This window comes from Dreissena polymorpha, chromosome 1 (genome assembly GCF_020536995.1).
Source record: "Dreissena polymorpha isolate Duluth1 chromosome 1, UMN_Dpol_1.0, whole genome shotgun sequence".
NCBI lineage: Eukaryota > Metazoa > Mollusca > Bivalvia > Myida > Dreissenidae > Dreissena > Dreissena polymorpha.
The window spans coordinates 123907075-123935057 of record NC_068355.1 but is presented as its reverse complement, the minus strand read 5'-3'; the positions used below and the strand labels follow the sequence as shown (position 1 = coordinate 123935057).

The window sequence follows — 27983 nt, the reverse complement described above, 5'->3', positions numbered from 1 at the left end:
GTAGTTCGTTAACACGAATAAGCCGCTGGTTATAGGTTACAGATCCGTTCTATTGTTCGAGTGGCGTCGGTTCAAGTCAGTATTTAGCCCCGTTTACTACAAGATTCAATTTCACGATCTCAAAAGAGCTTGGACACGACATTGAAAGTCACGAAAAGGAGTATTTTGGAGTGCACGTATAAAAAAAACAAGCGCCATGTGAGCCCTATGTCTATATCCTCCAGCGACTAATAATTGATATATTAAAAAAGGAGTAACATACTTTCTGAATAAATGCAAACAAAGCAAAAACACACAAATTACCTTCAAAGATTTATTTAATTCCCGTTAAATCCATGACAAATCTTCGTTTATTTACAGCAAGTTCAAACAGGCAAGGCCGATAGTTCCCATACACACAGCAGTAGCATTCATCTTGTTGTAATTTTCTTAATTTGTTTCCACTCGAAGTATTGTAAGAAAAACAAAATACTCAGACCGCATGCAGGTGAAGTCATCACGAAAGTCTCTTTCTTAATGTAAACAAAAAACGTAGAATATATGTCGCTATCGATAATAGGTCACCGGATATGCCAACCGCTGAAGTCAAGGCAGTGTGATAGTAATTCATTCGTAGGGGATTCATTTAAATACAATAATGCAGGCTCCGAAAAGTATCAGATGTCATTTCCTATATGTGAACATGTCTGCACGATGACGTCAACGAGTTTTGTTATTTTCTATTAAAAAACGTATTGACAACAGTTTTTTTTATTTCAATGGCAAGTAAAGAACTTTCTCGAAGAGAAATGATGAACAATAAAGTTACTTCAATTATGCACGCATTACGGTTTTGTTGTTATTGTTTCATAAAATTTAACACAAAATTATAGAAATATATGTCGCATAAAAGATAATATCCTATCCTAATACCCTAAAAAATTGCCGTTTTATATTATATAATATACAAATAATTTTTAGTAATGGTTATCGATATAAACGTTATGGTCCGTAGTCACTTGGCATATTTTCACGCCGCATGTCTTCCGAAATGACCGACTTAGTCAAGATTTTATGTTGTGGTGTGTCGCCTGTAAAAGCACAACATCCGGTGCCATGACGAAATGTAAACAAATGTAAAAAATCACCCGTTTTCGCGTTAATTAGCCGTATTTTTGTTTCGTAATTTGTGTCTTTACTTATGTATTCAATAGTTGAGGATTATGTTACGTTATTCATATAACAGTTGTTTGACCATCCAAAAGTATTTGAACACCGTCAGTCCTAAATGCGATACCAAACTTTATGCTTATAAGATTTTTGACAGATGGTAAGATGCTATATGTTGATTGTGTTATTAGTAAAAAAAACAACAACTTGTTGAAAGTTATTAATACCAAAAGGACTGATAAATATATATATAGAATGAAGGTGTGGTTCTTTGTGAATATATTGAGAATAGAGAATATGGTAGGATGGCCATAAAATGCAAATTTTGTTTGAATTTCTAACATATTCTCCAGGAAGTGTTTTAATAACTATTTAACATACATGCGTAGATTAAATAATAATATATAATAAAATATTTCATTTAGGTGTACAGAGAGTATGGTAAATACAAATTGTATTTATTTATTATCACACCTCCCCCTAGTCGAACTTGTTGACGCTCTCAAATATTAAGCTACTTTTTATATTGGTAATATTTGGAGTTCCAAAGAATTTAGCCCATATAAAAAGTATCTCTAAATTCTTTGCGCGTCTTATAAATAAGACTAACCTCCCCCGGGCGTAAAAAATTGTGAAAGCCAATATTTGCCTCACTTTGGCAAAATTCTGTTTAATTATTTATAAAAATGGGTATTCGTGGATACATAGATGAAGCCAAATAAAATTTCCTGTAGCCAATTTTGTGAATTTATAGCCATTGGCTTATTTAGATAATGGTAGAATAAGCCCTGATTATTACACATTGACCAGAAGGCCATATAGCTAGCTATTAAAATATTGGATATTGAAGCATTGGGTGTCATGATATGCATACTTGATATGTCCTATTGCTTTCTTTCTTCACTTTACAAAGACCCAACAATACTCTTTGTTCAATAATAATAAACAGAAGGAAGGCAAATTGTATTACAAAGCCATTAAATAATACTACTTAATTATTGTTATATAATCTGTAAAGCAGACACAATTCGATAAGTCAATTATTAAACAAATATTGTATAAACATTTTCTCAAGTATGCTACCTTTCATTATGAAATTATGACATACATAGGATTATTGTAAGAAGAGTTTATTATGCAGTCCATATTAGAGTCAATAATGTACTAGAAGCTTTAGCCCCACCCCATGCCTGTTGAAACCATATGTAGGACATATATAGATTACCTTCATTATTTATATTTTTAAATGTTATGAGTGAATGTTTCAATTGAATTTCCTTGGTTGTATTTGTTTTATTTAATCCATGGTAATTTAAAATCATGTAAAATTGCTCTTTTAGTAAATAGCTCTAGGCTGAGTGTGGAGCTCCATTAACCATATTAAACCCCCAATGATTTGCGTTGACCGTTCTAAGGCAGTGGCCCCAGTTTTATTTCTTGTTTGTGTTTGTTGTGCACTGGGATGTCTTGTCTTGTGCATATACCTGGTTGTCTTGTCTCGTACATTTGTATTGTGTGTTATTAACTGTTTGGCGATTTGTCCCTCTACATAAATAATGGATGGCACGATAATTTTTTTCCTACAGGTGAAGATGAAGTTTAATTTTTGTGTATATTTGATTGCATCCCCAGAGAATGAGCAGTCCACTGTCCAGCCTGAAGAAGCCACAGAAGACACCACTGATGGGGTTTAACCAAGGGTCAGTAGACACCTGTTTTGTTGTTTCTTTTAATCCTAAGAACAAAATTAAACACTGACATAAGGATGCGCTGTTTAGCAGTTTCTGCTCTTAAGTTTGCAAAGTTTTCATCTTCACCAACAATGCCAAACATACTATAAATTATGTTTTTAAAAGACATAACTGTTTTGCAAACAGATCAGTATTGTATTGTAATGACTAAAACAATTTCGACTTCGATGAAATACTTCACAAAATCCTATTGGACATGGGGTGAAGGTGCGGGTGACTGTACATGTGCGCGGGGTCAGATGCTCCCAAAATAAACGTGACTTAAAATGTCCAACTTGTATGTACACTATACACTGTTAATGATAGCCAGTTACACCACAACAGCCGGCTGTAGAGCAGCCTTAAAACTGTCTACTGCATCTAGCTGAAGCACTTGGTCAGGTAGACGATTCAATGAAACAATAACTCTATAACAATATATCTAGTGATATTTTTATTGTTTGAAAACACGGGTCTTGAGTTTAAATATGTTTTAAAACAAAGGTTTTTTAAGACACCAATTGGCACTAGTATTTTAAGTAAAATTTAAGTGTAACAATAACAAACAGAATAACAGCAAACTATGACTTATTATGAGAATATTTGTCCATGTAACAAGCATTTATTATATTTTGCAATATGTGGTGCCAAAAGATGAATACTCATTTGCTGATTAATATCAATGTTTCTTTTATGAGGCATGATTCTCTGTGATATTAGACTGAACTATTTTTATACGCCTTATGATTTTTAAATGAAACTATAGGAGTGGTCATAAACTCAATGACAATTAAAGTACCATTCTACTATTTCTTTTTACACGTATAAATGCTTTTTTTAATGACCAATTTTGGTGATATAAAATTTAAAAAAAACGAGTTCTGATAATTCAAAGTATGATTAGTTTTATCACAGTCCAAAAATATAAGTTTCTGGCATTTGAATGGTGATGTGTAATTTTCCAAACTATCACTAATATTTAATACTAGTTGTATTAAGTGTTCATCATAATGTTCAATTGCAATGTTAGAATGCATCCTGTTGAAGTGTGTGAAATATGCAAAATGCAGGAGTAAAAATATCCCTTAATATATTCTTCTTTTAAGTTTTAATCTCACTACATTTCCTTTATTCTTATTTCATAAAAAAAATTAATCCCTTACATTCATGGTGATATTTCTTTTTATATTTTTAGCCACCGACCAGTTCCATTCAGAAATCCACAATATACAGGTATTTGTTTAGATCATGACTTGATTATGATAAACTCAAGTTGTTGTACATTTTAGAACTTAAAGATTTAAAGAGGTATTTTCACACAAGGGTTCATCTAGCCCCTAACCAAATGCTTAGATTTAGAGAAAAGTTGCTTGCTTTATTTGACATTGACAATCCTGATTAGGCTTTAGCAAATTTTTGTGCGTGCTTCAAGTTTTCAGCAGTTTATGCTATTATTGGAAAAGAATTTTCACCTACTTTTTGGATAAGAAATTTCACCTCCAGAAAATTTCAATTATTTACACCGATTTTATTTCAAATAACCTTAACTGTGCTAAGGAGGTCACATGTAAGCAAGCATTTAGTGATCACATTTTGTATCATAAACATTCTTATAAGCTGGACTATTATATATGAAATATATATAGTGGAGCTATCCTACTCACCCTCGCGTCGGCGTTCCCGTAAGCGTTGGAATGTTAAAGTTTGCGTACCACCTCAAATATTTCCTATGTCTCTTGACAAACTGCTTTTATATTTTGCATACTTCTTTACCAACATGACCCCAACCTATAAAAAAGAGCAGACAACTGTATCAAGCATTTTGTAAGAAATAATGCCCCTTTTTTCCCTTAGAATATTCATATTATTGATAAATCTATGTTAAAGTTTGCGTACCACCTCAAATATTTTCTATTTCCCTTGACATATTGCTTTCATATTTTGCATACTTCTTTACCAACATGATCCCAATCTATAAACAGAAGCAGACAACTGTAACAAGCATTTTGTAAGAATTATGGCCCTTTTTTCACGTAGAATATTCATATTATTGATAAATCTATGTTAAAGTTTGCGTACCACCTCAAATATATTCGATGTCCCTTGACTTATTGCGTTCATATTTTGCATACTTCTTTACCAACATGATCCCAATCTATAAACAGAAGCAGACAACTGTAACAAGCATTTTGTAAGAATTATGGCCCTTTTTTCCACTTAGAATATGCATATTATTAATAAATCTATGTTAAAGTTTGCGTACCACCTCAAATATTTTCTATGTTCCTTGTCATATTGCTTTTATATTTTGCATACTTCTTTACCATCATGACCACAATCTATAAACAAGAGCAGACAACTGTATCAAGCATTTGTAAGAATTATGTTCCCTTTTTATACATAGAAAATTGAAATTTTGGTTAAGTTTTGTGTTTAGGTTCACTTTATTCCTAAAGTATCAAAGCTATTGCTTTAATACTTGCAACACTTACTAACTATTATAAGGGGACTGTGCAGGCTAAGTTATGTAACTCTGACTGGCATTTGACAGAATTATGACCCCTTTTATACTTAGATAATTTAACATTTGGTTAAGTTTTGTGTTTTGGTCCATTTTACTCCTAAAGTGTCATAGCTATTGCTTTCAGACTTGGAAAACACGCTAACTATCATAAGGGGACTGTACAGGGCAAGTTGCATAACTCTGGTTGGCATTTTAACTGAATTATGGCCCTTTTTTGTCTTAGTAACTTTGAATATTTTGTTCTTAAGTATCAAGGCTATTGCTTTCAAACTTTAAATACTTTCTTACTGTCATGAGGGTACTGTACCTGGCAAGTTGAATTTGACCTTGACCTTTGAATGACCTTGACTCTCAAGGTTAAATTAATAAATTTTAATTAAATTGCCATAACTTCTTTATTTATGATCAGATTTGATTCATACTTTGACATAACAACACTTACCTGACATACCACAATGAACTCCACCCAAACCATACCCCACACCCCCCCCCCAGAATCCACCTTCCCCCCTCCCCCCCCCCCCCCAAAAAATAATTTTTTTTCCTTTTTTAATTTTTGAAAGATCATCTAATAAATGACCACACCCCACATTATACCCCCCTCTCCACCCCCACCCCACCCCCACCCAAAAAGTTTTTTTTTTTAAACATGGTAAAAAAAAATCACAAATATTTATTTTCTTTTTGAAGGATTGTCCAATCATCCCACCCAAGCTATTGCTATCAAACTTGAAATAAAATCTTATTAGTTTTTTATGTCTTTTCAAATGTTCAAGAGATTGTGGAAAATATACATGAACTCAGAATCGTCTATAAAGTACAACTTCTTTAAAACATAAGCGATCAATATGTTTCAAGTATGCTCTTCCACTTAGAATATGGCTATATTACCTTGACCTTATTGAATATGAACAATTTCCCCATGATGGCTTACGTTATACTGTCATGCACTCGAATAGTCGAGCGCGATGTCCTCTGACAGCTCTTGTTTTTAAAGTTATCTTTACCCTTGGCAAGGGTTATATCGACAAAAAATAGCAACTCTTTGGAATAATATAAATCCAGTTTAAAATGCAGACCTTCCTACTCCATTCCTTTTCTAAATTTATTTAATTTAAATCTACTTTTTTTAGCTTAATGTATAGTCAATCTAATCCATTTTATGGGAATAACCACTACTTGGCATCATTTTGCTCCAGACATAAGGTCAAACTCGATGCCTCGTTGTTGCATCAGTGCAATCTTTTTTTAAAACAGGTGACTTATGGAACTGCTAGACATGTTTATTATTCTGTATTCTGTTTAATCAGATGATGAAAGCAAACTGCTAGAGGAGATAACGGGCACCATGGCCTCCCAGAGGATAAAAACCAGAGATCCATTTCTTGGCGGGCTGCCAAAACTTCCCAACGTCAGCCCACGTGCCTCTCAGGGATTTGGCATGCCGCAAAAGGGACATGCTGCTCCAGGTACAGGCCATGAACGTGTTGTCTAGTGGTATCATATGGACAATTTTCACATTATTATCTAACAAAAATTGTTGTAAGTAAAGTTGTCAGCAAATAGTTGGAACTTAAGTAATGAAATTACAAAAATCAAAATTTAGTTGTTGTATTTAAGAAATAATATTTTTCTATCATGGTTTGTTGTCGAATAACCCACAGTAAGGAGTATAGATGCGTAGGAATTAAATCAGGAGTGTGAAGCTCGCATCTATACAACTTACTGTGGGTTATTCGACAACAAACCACCATAGAAAAATATTATTTCGATTCTAACACGATTCTGATTGATTTGGTTCAAGCTTTAGGACGTGAACTATATTTTTCAATATTCCGTCCTTCTTAGTACAAAATTTACTATTTAGTGACGTCATTGAATTGTACAAACATATGACGTCCTTTTCATTCATAAATATTTTGCAAATGACGTCACTTTCATTGAAAACAAAAATCGTAGAAACTTAATGACATCACGTTTATTGATGCTACTGAAAAGCTGACATGCTATAAATGTTTTCTGAATTACGTTTCCTAACAAATAACATTCTTTGTAGGCGTGGTTATGCCACTTATCACCAAATATACAATTTGTTGTTTCATTACATTTATATACATGCTACATGTATTACATTTCTTTGCGGGTTTTAGCACGTGCATTTTACTGCAATATTTTCTTTATTTATTTGGAACTATTTTTGAAACATAAAGCTCCGCCCATAAGTTATTGCAGAATAACCCACACTTGATTTCCTTTTTTGTCTATAGAAAACAAGTCAGGTGCGGTGTTAGAATGTCAAATAGTGGTCGTGTCTTTGACTGTTATTTTACATTCTTGGTCGTATTAATTTACATGCATGTTATAGTCTCAATGATAGAGAGGCATGATAAAATTTTTGCACTGATCAAATATAAAACAAAAACATAGCAGATTTTTTGTGCAAAAAAAAGAAGCTTTTTGACAAGCTCAAAGAAGACATAATGTCAGTAAAAAACAGATTTACTACTTAAGAAGAAATTTTCTGATATTAACATGACAGCTGTTAATGTTCCAGGTGTTTGTATGCGCTGGTAATGTAAGATTTTTTTAAATCATAAAATTAATAATTTCTCTAGATTTAAAAATAGGCATAATTAATAAGCACTTGGTTGTATGAATTCTTACATGTTGAGAAAATAGAAATAAAGTAAAAAAAAATCAAAACAAAATTATGTAAAAGTAGACACAATAAAATATTTTAAAAAGAACTCATACAAACTTGATTTGCTGCACTACAAAAACAACATGTTTTCTGTTATAGTGAATGTTATTTTCAGATCTGCCTAGATCTAATTCAGACCTAGGCCAACTTGCCTTAATATGTAAGTAAGTGTGAAATACCTCCCCTGTCCTGTTACTTACAGTCACGGCTACACACTAGGGCTAAACCTCTGCCAGTCACTTTTACTAGTGGTCTATGTTTTCTTTTCACATTGTACCATTGGGTCTGATTCATTTCATTTGTTCTCTTATACTTATTCAATTCATTATTGTTTTTTGTGTTTTAGTTTTGATCTGTAAAGGCAAAATGTCTGTGAATTTCTTGTGGGCATTTTAATTGTAATTTTTCTACAACATTTGCAAAGCACTCTACTTCTCTGATGTCTATAAATTTCACAAATTTAAAGTTACTAATCCGATAAACTTCCTAACAATCATGCTGTTTTAGTTTATCTGAGCAGGAGTGCTCAGAGTTAGATTTTGTGATCAAACGTTGTCACCCAACGTGTATTGTGCTTTGTGTGCCATCCACTTTCAGCTTATGAAATTTTTCAGGAAAGGAAAGGAAGGATAGTGAAAGTCTTTAAATCTTTATTCTTGATACATGTCATTTTCTTTTATCTTATTGTGAGAATGTCTAAGCACAGTTATCAGAACTATTTTCCAGTCTGTATTTGTTCAGGGTTGTATACCACTAAATCTGTGATATTCATACGCCATAAGTCACCTCATATGCTGACTGGATTTGTTTTTGTTTGCCCGCTTTTTAAGTTCAGTTTAAATAAGCTAGACTTCGTTAGCACTAATGGGATAGCATATACAAGTTATATAGTATTAGCAATAGCAACTTTCTCTTCTAGAGCCAGTCGACAACGATTTGACAATTAAGTTAGTTCGCTAGAATTAACTTAGTAGACCATCATTTGAAAGTTAGATTTTGCAAGAGGACCATAATATAGATAAATAAGCTTGCATATTACTTTCATTGAAATTGATTTTCAAGTTTGTTTGCTGTTTGAAGTTTTGGTTTGTTTGACATGTATTTTCTGGTCTGTTGGCTCTGAATAAGGGTCATATGCATCTTCATCTTATAACATAATATATAATAGTCAACGCATAATAGTATGCTAATTTATTGCCTGACAAAATGTTACATGTTTAAAGTAGACAACTGTATTCCTTTAATGAATTGTTAACATAAGGATTACATGAATTGAATATGTAACTGTTATTTTTTATTTCACTTATATTAGTGAGCTAAATATTTAAATTTTCATACTGACAAATATATATTCAAGGCATAAAGGACTGCTTTTTTACACTCCATAAAATTTTATTACAGAATATGTATGTAAAAGCCAATACAGTGTATGAACCTGGGTTCAGTTGGCATGTTAAGCATAGATGCAAACACAAATAAAACATTGTATGTGTTTTTTTTTGCTTTCAAGCTTAGCACTTACTATTTTTACAGCATATATTGGTCACTTTTAACATTTGTAAACTTCTTATTGAAGGTAATATTAATAACTCTTCTATTTCATAACAACAATTTACCCTACATGTATTTCTACAGAATGTTATTACCACACATAACAACCATTATGTTATCCTCAGAATTTGGTGATATAATGTAAAAATAACTTCAGTTTACTATATGCAGCGCATTTAACTCAATTGAAATTTGTTTCTAATTTGTACAGCAGTTAAATTTACATAATGATGTTGTAGGAATAAGAAGGGTTTCCCTTTTGTATTTCTGCTCCTAATAGTAATGATGAACTCATGGCCACTTTGATGTAATACAGAGTGGTTTCATGTGCTGTTTTAGCTCTGCCAGTAATCATGATCTCATGGTCACCATGATGTATTACAGAGTGGTTTCATGTGGTGTTTTAGCTCCGCCCAGTAATCATGAACTCACGACCAACATGATGTAATACAGAGTGGTTTCATGCTGTGTTTATGCTCTACCCAGTGATTATGAACTCATGGTCACCATGATGTAATACAGAGTGGTTTCATGTGGTGTTTTAGCTCCGCCCAGTAATCATGAACTCACGACCAACATGATGTATTACAGAGTGGTTTTATGTGGTGTTTTAGCTGCATCAAATGATAATGAACTCATGGCCACAATGATGTAATACAGAGTGGTTTCATGTTGTGTTTTAGCTCCATCCAATTATCATAAACTAATTGCCACCATGAGATAATACAGAGTGATTTGATGGTGTGTTTTAGCTCTGCCCAGTGATCATGAACTTATGGCCACAACGAAGTAATAAAGCGTGATTTTATGTTGTGTTTTAGCTCCACCTAGGAATCATGAACTCATGGTCACCATGATGTAATACAGCTTGGTTTCATGTTGTGTTTTAGCTCCACCCACTGATCATGAACTCATGGCCACCATGAAGTAATACAGCATGGTTTCATGTTGTGTTTTAGCTCCACCTAGAGATCATGAACTCATGGTCACCATGATGTAATACAGAGTGGTTTCATGTTGTGTTTTAGCTCCACCTAGAGATCATGAACTCATGGCCACCATGATCTAATACAGAGTGGTTTCATGTTGTGTTTTAGCTCCACCTAGAGATCATGAACTCATGGCCACCATGATGTAATACAGAGTGGTTTCATGTTTTGTTTTAGCTCCACCTAGGGATCATGAACTCATGGCCACCATGATGTAATACAGAGAGGTTTCATGTTGTGTTTTAGCTCCACCTAGGGATCATGAACTCATGGCCACCATGATGTAATACAGAGTGGTTTTCCTTATTGTTTTAGCTCCGCCCAGTGATCATGAACTCATGGCCACCATGATATCTCGTATAACACAGTTAGAAGCCAGACTGGCAGTGCAAGCCCAGGAAATGGCTGACAAGGTATTCTCCAGTATATGATATAATTAATTGACATGATATGTATAACTGTGCATATAGGTAGAAGTTCATCAAACACTGTTTATGGAATACAAATGTTTTTTAAAAGATTGTTCTGTCAAACAATCAAGGCATTGCTTTCTGAACAGCTAAACACATTGTTTGTCATATCTTGTTATACATTTGTATCATCTATCCATGAAGATGACACTTTTTCACTGTATGATGTATATTTTGAAATACCTGGTACTCTGCAGTATTTTTCTATAAATGAGATCAAATATTTGGTTTGTATATGCTTGTTTGAAAATTGCCGTATGATTGAAACACCTGAGCATTTCGGCATAAGTGATCAGCAGGATGGCATGCAATGTTGCACTAAAGAACCTGTTCCTTATGTCCAAGGTCAAGGTCACATGTCAAGGTCAAAGGTCTAATTTAGGAAACTTGTACTTGACACTTTGACTTGAGCACAACTTTGTTCACCATAGTTGGATTTTTTAATTAATTGCCTTAAGTGATCAACATGATAAGAGTCGCACTTAATAATCCGTCTCTGTAGCAAAAGCACTCTTGCTTGTCTTCTTTGCACCTCCTTGAATTTGTGTCTTTTTTATGACTGGATTTGTTGTTAATTTATGTTTGCATACTTTCTTTTTAGGAAAAGAAAATTCAAGTATTGACAGAGAAAAATAAATTATTGCAAAAGGCTCAAGGTAATAATATTATGACCTTTACACTCTAAATTTTTTCTTTTACCAAATATCCTTTGGATATGAAATGTTGAAATTATGCAAAAACATCTTTCAAGTATGGTATTCCTATGTAAATTGCCATCAATTATGACCCCTTTAAAGAACATTGGGTATATTGCTTTGGACCTGATGGTCAGTAGGTAGGTAGGTAAGTCTGTAGAACATTTAATTATTATTTTTGAGGTCAAACAGTCTAAGACCAAGGTCACGGTGGCTTGTCATTAAACATATAGTAAATTCAGTGAGAATGCTTTGAGTTCTAATCATACAGATCTGCATAGTGGTTGCTTGGGAGAAAGAGAAGAAGACAAGGCTTTTAAGGTAACTAGGTAAAAGGTAAAGGTTACAGGGGCTTGCTAAATGGAATTGTTTCATCACTATATTTTGAGAACGCTTTGACCAGTGATAATGACTGTTGGTATATTGGTTACATGGGAGGAAAAGAAAACACAAAGGCACATGAGCTTGTATCAAGAAATTGGTTTCTGCATGGTATCTAGAGAATGCTTTTGCCTGCGATCGGTTAAAGTGGTACACTGATTACTTTGGAAGATAGAGAGATTTGTTGTGATTTTGAGGTTAAAGGTGAGGGTTGCAGGGGCTTGTAACAGGAAATTATGTTGCACAGAATATCTTGAGAAAACTTTAACCTATATCATGCATATTGTTAAAGTGGTTACTTACCGTAAAAACTCAGTCATAGGTCTGCCAGCTCATAAGTCAGGGGGTATAAAAATGGTTCGAAAATGTGACATTTTGTGTATGTTCACTTAATAAGTCTGGTATACAGACCATTGGAAAATCAGCGTCAATAAAATTGCGACCCCATCAAATTTATTTTCGATTTTGTGGCACAACTATATTGATTTACATGTTAATTATATTAAACAAACCCGATATTATAGTAATTAAAAATAGTTTTACCTTGCAATTTCATAATAAGTAATAATCCAACAACACACTGCGCCATTATTTACGATATATGTGTTTAGGAATTTTGTAAACACAAGCGTCGGCCATTTTAAGGAACTGTTCCTTACAATGATTTCTGATTTTCAAACTTCATCTGGAATTTGTAAGTATAAATGATCCAATAAAACACTGCCATTATTTACGATATATGTGTTTAGGAATTATGTAAACATGGGCGTACGCCATAGTTTGGAACAGTACAGAAAGTTTGTAAATCGGAACTTATCGGTATTTCTTGGAAAATCATAGATAAATGTATTCGTAGTTTTAATGCTTAGGCCGAGTAATTACAGCAAATCGGACCTCAACTTGCGTAAAACACTTGCTCGATTTTTATTTTTCATGAACGATCTCATAAGTCGAGAATATAATTTTAATCAATTTTTGGAGGAAAAAAATCTCGACTTATGACTGCATTTTTACAGTAAGTTGAAAGAAAGTGGCGAAATAAGTTTTAAGATAATCATGTCAAAGGTCACAGGGGCTTTTTTCAAGAAATTGGTTCAATTTAATATTTAAAGAACGCTTCAACCAATGATCATCTAAGTTTGAATGGTGGTTACATGGAAAGAGGGAAATATGCCTTTTGATTTTAAGGTCAAAAGGTCAAAGATCAAGGTTACATAAAAATTGTTTGCACACAATAGTACCTCAAGGTCATATCAATAAGTAGGATGGTAAGGCTTGATGACCCCTAATGATTTTCATATCAACAGATGTAATGGTCATAGGGACAACTGCAGCTAGTTGGGGATGGGGGGCATACATATTTAATGAACATATCTTGTTTCAGGTTCAAATGACCCTAACAGTCGAGTAGTGGAGCTGGAAAACAAGTGTTACCAGTTGCAGGAACAAATTCAACAGATGGAGGTAACCAAAAAAAAAAGTTTTTATTATATTTTTATCAATTCTTTTGGTTCATATTGTTTCAAGAATATGACTTTATAAGATGTTTTGTTTTGTTATAATTGAACAATTACTGCTTTCTCCAACAGTTGAAATGAACATTTTTGATAAGAAAAAAGAAGTGAATTTAAGCAAACAAAAGAGATTAGTATCCATTCAAAAGTATATGTTCAAAACAGTACCCGTAATTAAAAACCTAAAGACACATTTTTGATATACTTTAAAAATATAGTGAAGAGACACCAGCAGGCGAAAACTTTCTTTTTCAGCACAAAATTCTTTACTTACCTCTATTTAGTGACCAATTGCCATAACAACACAGATCAAAGTTGTTCAAAGTGATGGATAATATTTTACTGTTGTTATTTTAGCTTAACTTAGCACATAGGTGATGTCCTAGCACATAGTGCAGATGGTGGGGTATAGGGATACAGTGATGTCCTAGCACATAGTGCAGATGGTGGGGTATAGGGATACAGTGATGTCCTAGCACATAGTGCAGATGGTGGGGTATAGGGATACAGTGATGTCCTAGCACATAGTGCAGATGGTGGGGTATAGGGATACAGTGATGTCCTAGCACATAGTGCAGATGGTGGGGTATAGTGATACAATGATGTCCTAGCACATAGTGCAGATGGTGGGGTATAGGGATACAGTGATGTCCTAGCACATAGTGCACATGGTGGGGTATGGGGATACAGTGATGTCCTAGCACATAGTGCAGATGGTGGGGTATAGGGATACAGTGATGTCCCTCGTCTGTCTGTGCATAGTGCAGATGGTGGGGTATAGGGATACAGTGATGTCCTAGCACATAGTGCAGATGGTGGGGTATAGTGATACAGTGATGTCCTAGCACATAGTGCAGATGGTGGGGTATAGGGATACAGTGATGTCCTAGCACATAGTGCACATGGTGGGGTATGGGGATACAGTGATGTCCTAGCACATAGTGCAGATGGTGGGGTATAGGGATACAGTGATGTCCCTCGTCTGTCTGTGCATAGTGCAGATGGTGGGGTATAGGGATACAGTGATGTCCTTGCACATAGTGCAGATGGTGGGGTATAGCGATACAGTGATGTCCTAGCACAGAGTGCAGATGGTGGGGTATAGGGATACAGTGATGTCCTAGCACATAGTGCAGATGGTGGAGTATAGGGATACAGTGATGTCCTAGCACATAGTGCAGATGGTGGGGTATAGGGATACAGTGATGTCCCTTGTCTGTCTGTGCATTCATGTGTGTGTTTGTATCCGTCTGTCTGTGAACTGTTTATAAGGGTGTTTATTATAAGATTGTTTATTATAAAAGTGTTTAATGTAAGGTAATTTGCATTTTCTACAAAGTTTGTTTTACCCTTTCCCACTCAGAAGCAAAGTGAAAATGGTTATATGCAGACAGCATAAAACCAGAACACCCTGCGAGTAACTCACAGTCTGTTCAGGTTTATGCTGTTTGCTGCTCATCAGTATGTAAGGGTTGGAGATGAAGCCTTAAAAACTTAAATACAGTAAGAAAGGTCATTAATTATATTTAACTTTCTTAGAGACTACAAATGCGTATAAATACGTATCTAAGTGGTAAAGGGCTACATTATAGGCCTGGGGTCAAAACTAACTTGCCCAGGTGTCACCAGTTTCAAATTGACTTCTATTAAGAATACCTTTAAAAATCTTTTTGTTTGAAATAACAAAGCCCTAGGCTTCCATATTTTGTATGTACAGTAGACTCTCTGAAAACCCGACAGTCTGGGGACCAGCCTGATCGTCTGGTTTTCAGAGAGTTCCGGTTTACCAAGAGTAGACATATTGCCGAAATATGCATTGTGTACAAAATCATATAAGAACAAAACAAACCATATACATTAACATGTACCATGTGATAACTGTACTCATGTGTTTATGTTTAAAGTATTCTTCAAAAAATGTGTTTTTATTCGATTTAAAGCAAAAAAACATTCCATACCAACTTGTTTTGATTAATTCCAAAGTAAGCATTGTGCTTTATACATGTACGTACATGTACATGCTTATGTGATATTTGTCATATAGGCGAGTGAGTCGTGTTCGAGCTCGCTATAAAAAGCACTGAATTAATTTAGTTTTATTTGTTACAAATAGGAAGCGCCAAACGTCATAGACAATTTTGACGAATTACAACACAAATACGATTGTTGTGGACACACGATTTATTATTCAAGGCATAACACATTTCACAAAACATACACACACACAAATCTCAGCAAGTCTTGTCAAAACCATTTAAGCGTTTAAAAATGGCTATAAGATCTTTTCAACTACCCGAGAAGATCACAAGAAAGTGATCGTCGCAACGGCATGCATTAATTTTGTAATAAAACTGTTTATCATAAGCTTAAGAAAGCGATCGCGTCAATCACTTTTTGGTGTTACCGCACGTCTATAATAGACATTCACAGTTTGTTTTACATTCTTTAATCGGACTTCAATAGCGTGGTAACGATTTGACACCTTTATGGTATGTTTAATCCAATTATCGATACATGCGCGAGCTGAATGTGTGACACCGCACGCGCCGTGCTGACTGGGTATTGTAATTTACACGCCTCAGGAATCTTGAGAATTTGGACCTACCGGTGTATTCAATGTATTTTACGTTAAAAATGAAGAAATTCAAGGAGATATCCGTTCGGTGTCCGGTTTTGAGAGAGTTCGGTTTATTCAACATTTTTTAACAAAGAAATAGAAGGCGAAAATACCGGACTGGCCCGACCGTTCGGAATCGGGAGATTTCCGGTATTCGGAGAGTCTGGTAATGGCAGAGTCTACTGTTTTTAATTATGACCCTTGGGTAAAACAATTGGCGCTATGCCCATGATTTTATAAATGAAATGAATCTAGAAGTACACAATTTCACAATTTATTTAAATTATGCCCCTGGTTTTAAAAATTGACGCCCCCCCAGGGGTCACACATATATTGCAAAATAACTTGAAAGATCTCCTCTGAAACAAGCTTTTAGGGTTACGTAGGGGTCACATAATTTATACAGACTTATATAACAAAATAACTTTTGAAAATCAATAAAATGACATGGCTCAGTGGTGTAAATGTTGGTAGGTAACATAATATAGTGGTCCTATACTAAGTTTGTTCAATGTATGCCCCTTCAGCCATAAGTACTCCCTTACTAGGGATCTTGAGTATAATATTTCTGAGCTACCCTTGTTTTGCACAAGTCAAGGTGTGTTTACCCATTTCATAATTTTATGATGGCACAGTAGAAAGAAAATCATTCAAATCAATTACGATTTTATTGTTGCTGTTTCAGAATTTTTTGTCTGACTATGGAATGGTGTGGGTGGGGGAGGATGAAGAGCAGGCGGAACAAGAAGAAAGTGACGAGGAAGAAATGTGGAGACCAGGTGAGCTGACATACTGGCACACAGTGTGTTAGGTTGTATTTGTTTGTTTTATATAGATTGTTTGCTGTATTAATCAGTATTTAAGTCATATCATGGCAGTCAGTTCGTACTTGATGACAATGTTTCATAATACCCCAAGCAAGCACCAAGATCACACACAGTAATGGCTCTTACACAATCTTATATTGCCCTTTCAGTCCTAACTACACATGAATGCAAATATTTTACAGCCTACACACAAAACTGCGGTTTTACAGATGACACAACTTTGAAATGACATACCTTGTTTACATATAGAAGGCCTTCCCCCCAGATTTTGTTAAGGAAGAGTGGCAATGACCCAAAGTTGGCCATGGCTTTAGATTTTTTTAAATTGTACATGTCCTTTATTAGAATTGTATGTGTCCTATATTAATTTTTACATTACTGAATTGCTAAAACAAAAACAAAAATAATATTTTGGAATTTAGGCATTTTGTACTTAAAGGCCAAAGGACTATGCCTGCATAGTTCTTGTTGATAACGTATGTACTTAATATTCTGCTTATGCATCAATTTTCAATGTGACATTATTTTGCAAAGCATCATCAGTTACTGTATGTTTGGTCACTTCACAGGTTCATCAGTATCACAGCAACCCACATTCCGCGTAGACTATAACCGTCTGGTAGAGAACATCAAAGACTTGAACGCCCTAGCAGGGGAAGGGGTGGCATTTATCACTCAGACAAAGGACGGGGCACGCTTGAAGGTTAGTGCTGGCAAAAATATTTAACATTAAAATTTCCACTCAGATTATGTACAGTGACAGACTGAAATGGCTTGAATATCTAGTAATTGTGTTTACCTTTAGATATGTATACATTCTATTTTAATTATTATATGGTTATGTTTTTGGTACGTTTTTTTTTCAATCATTCGAGCTGTAGTTTTAGAATGAAGTTTGACTTGTATTTCACTATGCTTATTATATTATCAGCTCTTTGTATGTTTTTGTTGTGTGTTTAATAAAAATGTTTTTAGCTCGACTATTATATATGAAATATATATAGTGGAGCTTTCCTACTCACCCCGGCATCGGCGTGTCCGTGTCCATTGGCGTGCAAATGTTAAAGTTTTCGTACTACCCCAATTATTTTCATTGTCCCTTGACATATTGCTTTCATATTTTGCATACTTGTTTACCAACATGACCCCAACCTATAAACAATAGACAACTCTATCAAGCATTTTGTCATAATTATGGCCCCTTTTTCACTTAGAATATGCAGCAAATGTTAAAGTTTTCGTACTACCCCATTTATTTTCATTGTCCCTTTACATATTGCTTTCATATTTTGCATACTTGTTTACCAACATCACCCCAACCTATAAACAAGAACAGACAACTCTATCAAGCATTAGGCATTTGGTCATAATTATTGCCACTTTTTATACTTAGATTATGCATATTATTGCTAAACCTATGTTAAAGGTTGCATACTACCCCGAATATTTCCTTTATCCTTTTACATATTGCTTTTATATGTTGCATACTTGTTTACCAACATGACCCCAACCTATAAACAAGAGCAGACCACTGTATCAAGCATTTTTACATAATTATGGCCCCTTTTACACTTAGATAATTGTATTTTGCTTAAATTGCCATAACTTCTTTATTTATGATCACATTTATTATTACTTTGACAAAACAACACTTACCTGAATACCACAATGGATTCCACCCAAACAATACCCCACGCCCCTTCCCAGAATCCCTCCCCCCCCTAACCTCCCCCCCCCCAAATTTTTTTTTATACATCATCTAATAAATTACCACACCCCACATTATACCCCCTCTCACACCCCCCCCCTACCCCCCCCCCCCAAAAAAAAACATATTTTTTTTAAACATCATCTAATAAATTAACACACACCCACATTATACCCCCCTCTCACCCTCCCCCCCCCCTACCCCCCACCCCATTTTTCATCTAATTAATTACCACGCCCCACATTATACTCACCTTTCAACCCCCCCACCCCCCTTCCTCCCCAATTTTTTAGCTCGACTATTATATATGAAATATATATATAGTGGAGCTATCCTACTCACCCCGGCGTCGGCGTTGCAGTTCCCGTTTGCGTGCAAATGGTAAAGTTTGTGTACTACCCCAAATATTTTCAATGTCCCTTGACAAATTGCTTTCATATTTTGCATACTTGTTTACCATCATGACCCCAACCTACAAACAAGAGCAGACAACTGTATCAAGCATTTTGACAGAATAATTGCCTGTTTTATACTTAGAATATGCATATTATTGATAAATCTATGTTAAAGTTTGCGTACTACCCCAAATATTTCCTGTGTCCCTTGACATATTGCTTTCATATTTTGCATACTTGTTTACCAACATGACCCCAACCTTTATTCAAGAGCAAACAACTGTATCAAGCATTTTGACAGTATTATGGCCCCTTTTATACTTACATAATTGAACATTTTGCTTAAATTGCCATAACTTCTTTATTTATGATCAGATTTTATTAATACTTTGACAAAACAACACTTACCTGAATACTACAATGGATTCCACCCAAACAAAACTCCACGCCCCAACCCAGAATCCCTGCCCCTCCCCCCCCCCCCCACCTCCCCCCAATTATTTTTTTTCCTTTTTTTCATTTTTGAAAGATCATCTTATAAATGACCACACCCCACATTATACCCCCCCTCTCACCCCCCTACCCCCCCCCCAATTTTTTTTTTTCCTTTTTTTTTCAAGATCGTCTAATAAATGACCACACCCCACATTATTCCCCCCTCTCAACCACTCAACTCCCCTACCCCCCCTCCCCTCCCAATTTTTTTTTTCCTTTTTTATTTTTGAAAGATTGTCTAATGAATTATTGAATATGAACAATTTCCCCATGATGGCTTACGTTATACTGTCAAGCACTCGAATAGTCGAGCGCGCTGTCCTCTGACAGCTCTTGTTACTTTTCAAACTAAGGGAACAGAATGAAACTTTGTATACAGATCTATTTTGTTAATGTAACTTTTTTACCACAATAAAGCAAGGTGGCATGTAGGGCTCCTAATGTCAGGCTGCACCTATTTCCGAGTATCTGGATGTCCCTTAATAACTGTCTCAGCAATAACTTTGCCATAAAATGATGTATTTAAAAATAACATGGCACAATTCTAAAAGTCATAAATCAATGTGTAGCAAATAACACTCGGCTTCCTTACCCACTAAATGTCACAAGTAGAGATCAAAAGTAACATTTGGCCATAATAAAAAGGCATGAAAATACCTGTCTCAGCAAAAACTTTGGCATACATAAATGGATTTTAAAATAACTTGGCACAAACGTTAACCATCATAAAATGACATGTTGCATGTAAAAACAGTGTTTCTACCTCTGAGGTCAGGTCACACTTAGTGGTCAAAAGTCAAATATGGCCATTAAGCAGCTTGAAAATTCATGGCTCAGCCATAACATTTCCATGTATTTATGTTTTTTACAATTACCTGACACAAATGTAAACCATCATAAGATGAAGTGTCCATATAACATCCCCGACAAATAATTTGGTCAAGGTTACACTTAGAGGTAAAACGTCTAAAATGGCCTGAAACAGCATGTACGGATTGTGGCTATGTAATACTTCATGCAATTTGTAAATGACTGACTACAAAATAACACCATCAGTCGAATTCTTCATACAAACGGCTTGTTTTCGACATAAGCGGAGTTTTAAAACAAAAGTAGAATGAGGGTCGATCCATGTCCTTTGGTAAAAAATGTCTTGTTAGTAATTCCTAGCCCAACCCCATAGAAAAGTCCAAAGTAAATATGAGCACATAATAATTTATAAATTTTAATCCACACTGTTTTATTTATAATCAATGCTACCATATGTTACACACTCCACTGTTTGATTGACCAGATGCCAGACTCGATCCAGCTGACGCTGTATGCCAATGGTATCCTGATGTTCAATGGCCCGTTCCGTCCCTTCACGGACCCCACAACCCAGGTCTGTGTTCAGGACATCCTGGATGGCTACTTCCCTAGCGAGCTGCAGGGGAGATATCCTGACGGTGTGCCATTCAATGTAAGTGGCGTTTTTTTTTCCGTGTTTTAATCTTATTATTTTGTTTCTTTTTTGAGGAATCTTATGTACATTTCTGGACCAAATTTTTTTCAAGCGTATAATATAATGTAATTATGCTGAAAGTTTGTTCCAAAGTCTTGTTTAGGTTTGAGCAAAAAAAATATTGTACCTCATATAGAAATTGTAAGCAGCTACAGCAGTTTCACACTTAGCCCTCATGAAGTAACTTTCTTATCATTTTTAGTTCGACTTTTATATATGAAATATATATAGTGGAGCTATCCTACTCACCCCGGCATCCGCGTTAGCGTCTGCGTCTGTGTTAGCGTGCAAATGTTAAAGTTTTCGTACTACCCTAATTATTTTCATTGTCCCTTGACAAATTGCTTTCATATTTTGCATACTTGTTTACCAACATGACCCCAACCTATAAACAAGAGCAGACAACTCTCATAATTATGGCCCCTTTTCCACTTAGAATATGCAGCAAATGTTAAAGTTTTCATACTACCCCATTTATTTTCATTGTCCCTTGACATATTGCTTTTATATTTTGCATACTTGTTTACCAACATCAGCCCAACTTATAAACAAGAGCAGACAACTCTATCAAGCATTTTGTCATAATTATTGCCCCCTTTTACTTAGAATATGCATATTATTGATAAATCTATGTTTAAGTTTGCGTACTACCCCAAATATTTCCTATATCCTTTGATATATTGCTTTTATATATTTCATACTTGTTTACCAAAATGAACCCAACCTATAAACAAGAGCAGACCACTGTATCAAGCATTTGACATAATTATGGCACCTTTTACACTTAGATAATTGAACATTTTGCTTAAATTGCCATAACTTCATTTATTTATGATTAGGGCTGTCACGATACGCCGTGAGCGTACCGCGGTATATCGTGGTACGGCAACACTGTATCGCGGTACGTACCGGGATATTTTACAGAATATTTATCTGTGAAGAAAACAGCAGAATAACAAGTTTTACAAACTTTATTAAACACAATAATCAGAAAACACTGGTATCATAGTATGACTAGAAACTGTAAAAGAAACTGTAATAAACTTGATAGAAGTAGTCATTGTGTTTGTTATTGTTATTCGCGTCTTTTTCTAAAATGTCCGCCATGTTGTTTACAATAGCTGTGACTACGATCTGTGTAAATCGAACGCTTCAAGGAGATGTTTAAAATGCGGAGTCAGCAGGCCCAGTATTGAAAATCCGTAGCGTTCTGACTCTTCCTCGACTTATTCATAATCTTAAGATAACATGATTCGGAAGTGCCATGCTTTGAACGATCGATATACTAAAGAAAGAAAATACGAAATAGAGTAAACATCTTTTGGATAATAATGAACTTATTCGCAAAGGAAATCTGTGCCAAATTCCAAAAAAGGTACGGACCCATACATTGCCGTATTTTAAAAGTGAAAGTTAAACATCTACCAGTGGAAGCGCTTGCTTGACCTGGATATTAACGGATTATTTATTTAGCCCTTTTGAATCGCTTCTACAGTTTTCAAAACGATATCTATATCAAAATAATTATATAATGTATTTATATCTGTGCTAATATAATAATATTTAAAAAAACGGTGCGGCAACGCCGTACCGCGGTGCGATTTTTTTCACGACATGCACCACGATATACTGATATACCGGTGAATCGTGACAGCCCTATTTATGATCAAATTTTATTATTATTTTTTTTAAACATCATCTTATAAATTACCACACCTCACATTATACCCCCCTCTCACCCCCCCTCCTACCCCCCCCCCCCCAAAAAAAATTTTTTTTTTCCTTTTTTTATTTTCGAAAGATCGTCATATAAATTATTGAATATGAATAATTTCCCCATGATGGCATACGTTATACTGTCAAGCACTTGAATAGTCAAGCGCGCTGTCCTCTGACAGCTCTTGTTTGCATGACTACTTGACAAATGACATCACATTTGGCCACTGTACAGATAAACTAACTATCGATCAACACAGCAATTCTTTTCTGGTTTTCCTATTTTCACTATGATCAGGTGACAGACAAGCGTATTTTCATTATGATCAGGTGACAGACAAGCATATTTTTATAATGATCAGGTGACAGGCGAGCATATTTTCACTATGATCAGGTGATAGTCAAGCGTATGTTTACTATGATCAGGTGACAGACAAGCTTATTTTCACTATGATCAGGTGACAGACAAGCGTGAGGTGCACTACCAGGAGAGACAACATGAAATCTTTAAAGGGGCCGGGCAGACGTTGGGTGGGGAGACGGTGCCATCTAGACTGGTACCTAGTAACATACAGGATAGAAACCCTCGCAGTTCCCAATCAAAAGATAAACCAGTCCAGGCCACAACGTCAGAATTACCTGGTATAGGGTTTGAATAATATTCTTTAGATTATGTGCATTTGTCCAATTGAAAGGCCTTGTTTAAACATACTCAAATCCTTTATGGACATTCATTTGTGTTGATTTATTTGGTTGACCCTTGAATTTAACACAAAAGCTTCTCCTTTCTAGGGCCACAACTTACTGTTGAACAGTTTCTACAGAAACTTCCAAAGTCGGTGATGAAGGCTGGCAAAATAATTGACATCAGAAGTTCACTTGGGGACACTTTGAATGTAAGTACATCCATGTCTTGTTGAGGTTTATAATAAAATGAGCCTCAGGAATACTGGACTTTATGCATGTGCATAAAGTGGCGTCCCAGATTATCATGTGGAGGACACTTTCCGCATTTGCATGGAGTTTTTGTTAAAAGAAAGTCCACTCAATAAAAATCAAGTCTAGTCGAAAAGTGACATCCCTGATAAGCCTGCGCAGACATGCATTAAGCTCTATTTTCCCAGAGCACAGATCAATTATTTTTATCTATTGTAATTATGTTTAACAAACATGGATGGAATAACGTTTTAGTCATGCATTTGTTACAAAATCTGAAATTCCACAATGTCTTTTCTTGCAGCTAGAAACTCGGTTTGAAATAATGAACAAGACTTGTAGACTTCACCATTTTAAAGTATTTCATGTTCAACAATTATGTTTATAAGAATGACAAAACCCATGTAACATACTGGTATATCTACTTGCTTTTATGTACATCATGCACACACAAAATTGCTTAAATCATACAAAAAATTATGTGTCTTTGTGAAGCATATTATGAACATTTGTCTTCCATAATCATTCAGACATTTAGTATGTACTCCACAAAATATTTGCAGTCTCCATATTTTGTGCTTTTAACTTGCTTTTTAGCGCATTTGGTACAAAATAATGTGTGATTCATTATTGTTTATTGACAAATAAATTAAAATTGATAGTTCTGATGTATAGTAATAAGACCATGGGTCGTATGCTGTGCATCAGTATAGCAAGGAGTTGTTTATTGGCTAATAAACAATGATAATACATGTACAATAATTATTTACTATTTAACCATATATGACAAATGTTTGTATGGTTGAAACGAGAAACAATCAATAAAATTAAATGCTTTATATGATGAAGAAATAAGACATCATTTTACATTGTTGTTTTTTTGTATAAAAGGATAATTTTGTTGTATTTCTATCAACACATTAGTATCAACTTGCAAATATTCATATTTGTCAAACTGATTTGTATTTCAAGGGAGGTAAACCTAGCCAGCCTGAGGTGACTCTGGTGGAGACGGACACAGTCATAGCCATGAGGAAACGGTAAGCCACTCAAACATTGGCCTTAATACATAACGTATGACCCTTAATGCATGTGCGTAAAGAGTCTTCCCAAATTAAGACGACACCTTACGCACATGCACTAAGCCCCCTTTTTCTGCAGCAAGGCTCATTTGATTGTTTGATTGCCCTAAAGCATAAAATACAATTAAGTTAGTTACTTTCAGTGAATGATGGAACATGCATGCAGCTTGGTTCAATCCAAACAGTTTTATTTTGTCAGTATTATTATGCACATTTTTGCCTTATTTAAAAGTATGAAAAAAAAGCTAAATGGATGTTATTTCTTCCATGCGAGCCTAATGATGGGATAGAAAACTGAGCTTCGTTCTGACAAAACTTGGCATCACGCATGTGCTTAAAGTGTCATCCCAGATTAGACTGTGCAGACTGCACAGGCTAATCTAGGACATTATCAGCTTAAACTAGATTTTCACTAATAAGAGACTTCCTTTAAAAGAAAAATAAACTTAACAGTGAGAAGTGTTGTCCCTGATAAAGACTGCACTGGCTAATCTATGAAGACACTTTATGCACATGCATTAAGCCCATTTTTAGGCCCAGATTGAGTATCAAATATTGTATGCTTCTGTTTGTGTTTAGATTGGCGGGTGAGGCGGAGTTATCTCGGCCGTGCACGCCAAGGGACATCACCACGCTGAGGATCAAGTCAGAGGACGGCGGTCACACGTACATACTCAAGATGAAGTTCAGTGAAACAGTCGGGAGTCTGAGAAAATACCTGCAGGCTCAAAGGTAGGTACTAATGTCAGGTGTGTTAGAAAATACCTGCAGGCTTAAAGGTAGGTACTGATGTCAGGTGTGTTAGAAAATACCTGCAGTCTCAAAGGTAGGTACTGATGCCAGGTGTGTAAGAAAATACCTGCAGGCACAAAGGTAGGTACTGATGTCATGTGTGTTAGAAAATACCTGCAGGCTCAAAGGTAGGTACTGATGTCATGTGTGTTAGAAAATACCTGCAGTCTCAAAGGTAGGTACTGATATCAGGTGTGTTAGAAAATACCTGCAGGCTCAAAGGTAGGTACGGATGTCAGGTGTGTTAGGAGATACCTGCAGGCTCAAAGGTAGGTACTGATATCAAGTGTGTTAGAAAATACCTGCAGGCTTAAAGGTAGTCACTGATGTCATGTGTGTTAGAAAATACCTGCAGTCTCAAAGGTAGGTACTGATGTCAGGTGTGTTAGAAAATACCTGCAAGCTCAAAGGTAGGTACTGTACTTCTTGGATCGCCACTTTGTAACATTACATGTTGTTTTGTCAAGTTATTTATTATATGTGCCCATTTTTTTTTTCAAAATAAAATTACCATGATAGATTATACTTGTTTTTGTTGCAAGTAAAATCAGTATTGAGTGTTTCTATGTATGTGTCTAGTATTTTTTACCAGTAGTAGGTATAGCATAATTAAAACAACTACACCTTCTTATTAATATTTCATTATTGTTCTATTAAAATTCAAAATTAATTGTTGGTAAGAATATTTAATTTCAATTTCTATAGGCTGTATAAACTTTGTCTTCCAACAGATTTATGTATATATAATTACATCTTATTTTATTGAAGCATATTTGTGGACAAACAATTACCCTCAATTATTTATGTTGTATTGGTTTATTGGTTTCACAGGGGCCAGTAAAAAAAAAAAAAAAAAAAGTATATGTAAGAAATAGGAAAAGGGCACCAACGCAATCCTACTACCGGACATGAATTCCAAGGCACTGCTACACAATTCATATGTTTATCAACAAAAACTCTGCACAGATTTACAGCAAAATAAATTATCTTTCAAACGGTACCTCTGTCATTCCATTCAATGCAGTATTTTACTTTCCACATGGCCTCAAACACGAGTAATTGTCCAAATTCGGTCGATGTAGCTAAGCCTGTCCACTTGTGTTTACACTGGAGGAGTCCTGTTAGGCACGTAACAAGTGATTCCCCGATAAATTGTCTATGTCTCCATATAAAACACATCCAAGGAACACTATCCACGTCAATAACTCGCTCGGTCTCCAAATATTAGCCAAGAAATCAACTTGTTTTCACGCACAATAATTCTTAACGTCAAAAGCAACCTTTGCCGGTGTCAATGTCAATTGTTACCTTACCTTTGAACTTTTTACAATTTCAACCAATCAAATAATGGCGTTCCAAAAGCTGCGTGATGCGGTCAGCAAATGGCTGCTTTTGACATCAGAATTATTGTGTTGTTTTTTTTGTTTTTTTTTTACTGGCCCCTGTGATTGGTTTTCTATAGTTGAATGCAAATACAATTTGCCCTCAATTTCTACTGACATGTTTGCTCATTGACAGGAGCGATTCAGTGGCTGCATTTGACATTGTTTCAACCCATCCAACAAAGGTGCACACAGACGACAGTCTCACATTACAAGAAGCCGGGCTTACACCAAATGCTGTGGCATATCTTAAGAAGAAATCCTAGTGTTTCATTTCAAAACATGCGAAAGGACTTGGTCTTTTGTGTGCACGATTCCATGATATGGTACTTATGGTACAGGTTTAATAAGTTTTGAAGCACGATTGGAACATAATCTTTTCAATGAACGATTCAATGCATTGGAACCCAAAGTCGAATCAGTGTTTAATATTCTTGCCATGGACAGTTCCATGTACAAGTCCTTGAGGTTTCATTGGTGTTCATATTGCTGATGCTTAATAACTACATAAATAGTCATGATAGCAGTATAGTTTGCCATATGTTACCAGTAATCAGTATAATTTGCATTTCATTTTCTGTGATATATTTATTCTTTGCTTACTGATGTTTTATGGATCTGTTAGACCGTGTAGTGTAATATATGTAAAGGCAGATCTAACAATCTGGACCAATATTTTGTTTTAAACATGTTGTAAATGAATTGAAATTATGCACTAACATTTTCTGTGAATGTTTTGTATTGTATTTAAATTTAAATTTTTGATTTACATGAATGGTTTTGTTAGATTTGTCTTCAAAGAATGGAATAAAATTACTAAAATAA

General features: G+C 35.1%; 1 protein-coding gene across 4 annotated transcripts; it reads left to right on the top strand.

The window, feature by feature from the left end:
- Positions 1-1057: 1057 nt before the first annotated feature.
- LOC127848353 (UBX domain-containing protein 11-like) lies at positions 1058-27983 on the top strand. 4 transcript variants are annotated; one of them, XM_052380790.1, is made up of 16 exons: positions 1058-1105; positions 2782-2849; positions 4075-4112; positions 6714-6872; positions 8220-8264; positions 10960-11057; positions 11716-11770; positions 13575-13654; positions 17007-17100; positions 17718-17851; positions 21041-21208; positions 23425-23608; positions 23759-23862; positions 24875-24942; positions 25564-25716; positions 27295-27983. In XM_052380790.1, exons 2-16 carry the CDS (start codon positions 2785-2787, stop codon positions 27422-27424), a joined length of 1575 nt encoding a protein of 524 aa, XP_052236750.1. In that variant the 5' UTR covers positions 1058-1105; positions 2782-2784; the 3' UTR covers positions 27425-27983. The 4 variants fall into 4 exon arrangements, with proteins under 4 accessions (XP_052236750.1, XP_052236743.1, XP_052236737.1 ...); XM_052380783.1 differs by having other exon boundaries at positions 1064-1115; XM_052380777.1 differs by lacking the exon at positions 1058-1105 and adding an exon at positions 1122-1309.

Bases quoted from the DNA above. Each gene is read 5' to 3' on its own strand.
- LOC127848353 (XM_052380777.1), top strand. The intron at 23,609-23,758 runs GTATAGGGTTTG...TCTCCTTTCTAG, and splicing joins CACAACGTCAGAATTACCTG to GGCCACAACTTACTGTTGAA. The intron at 23,863-24,874 runs GTAAGTACATCC...TTGTATTTCAAG, and splicing joins CACTTGGGGACACTTTGAAT to GGAGGTAAACCTAGCCAGCC.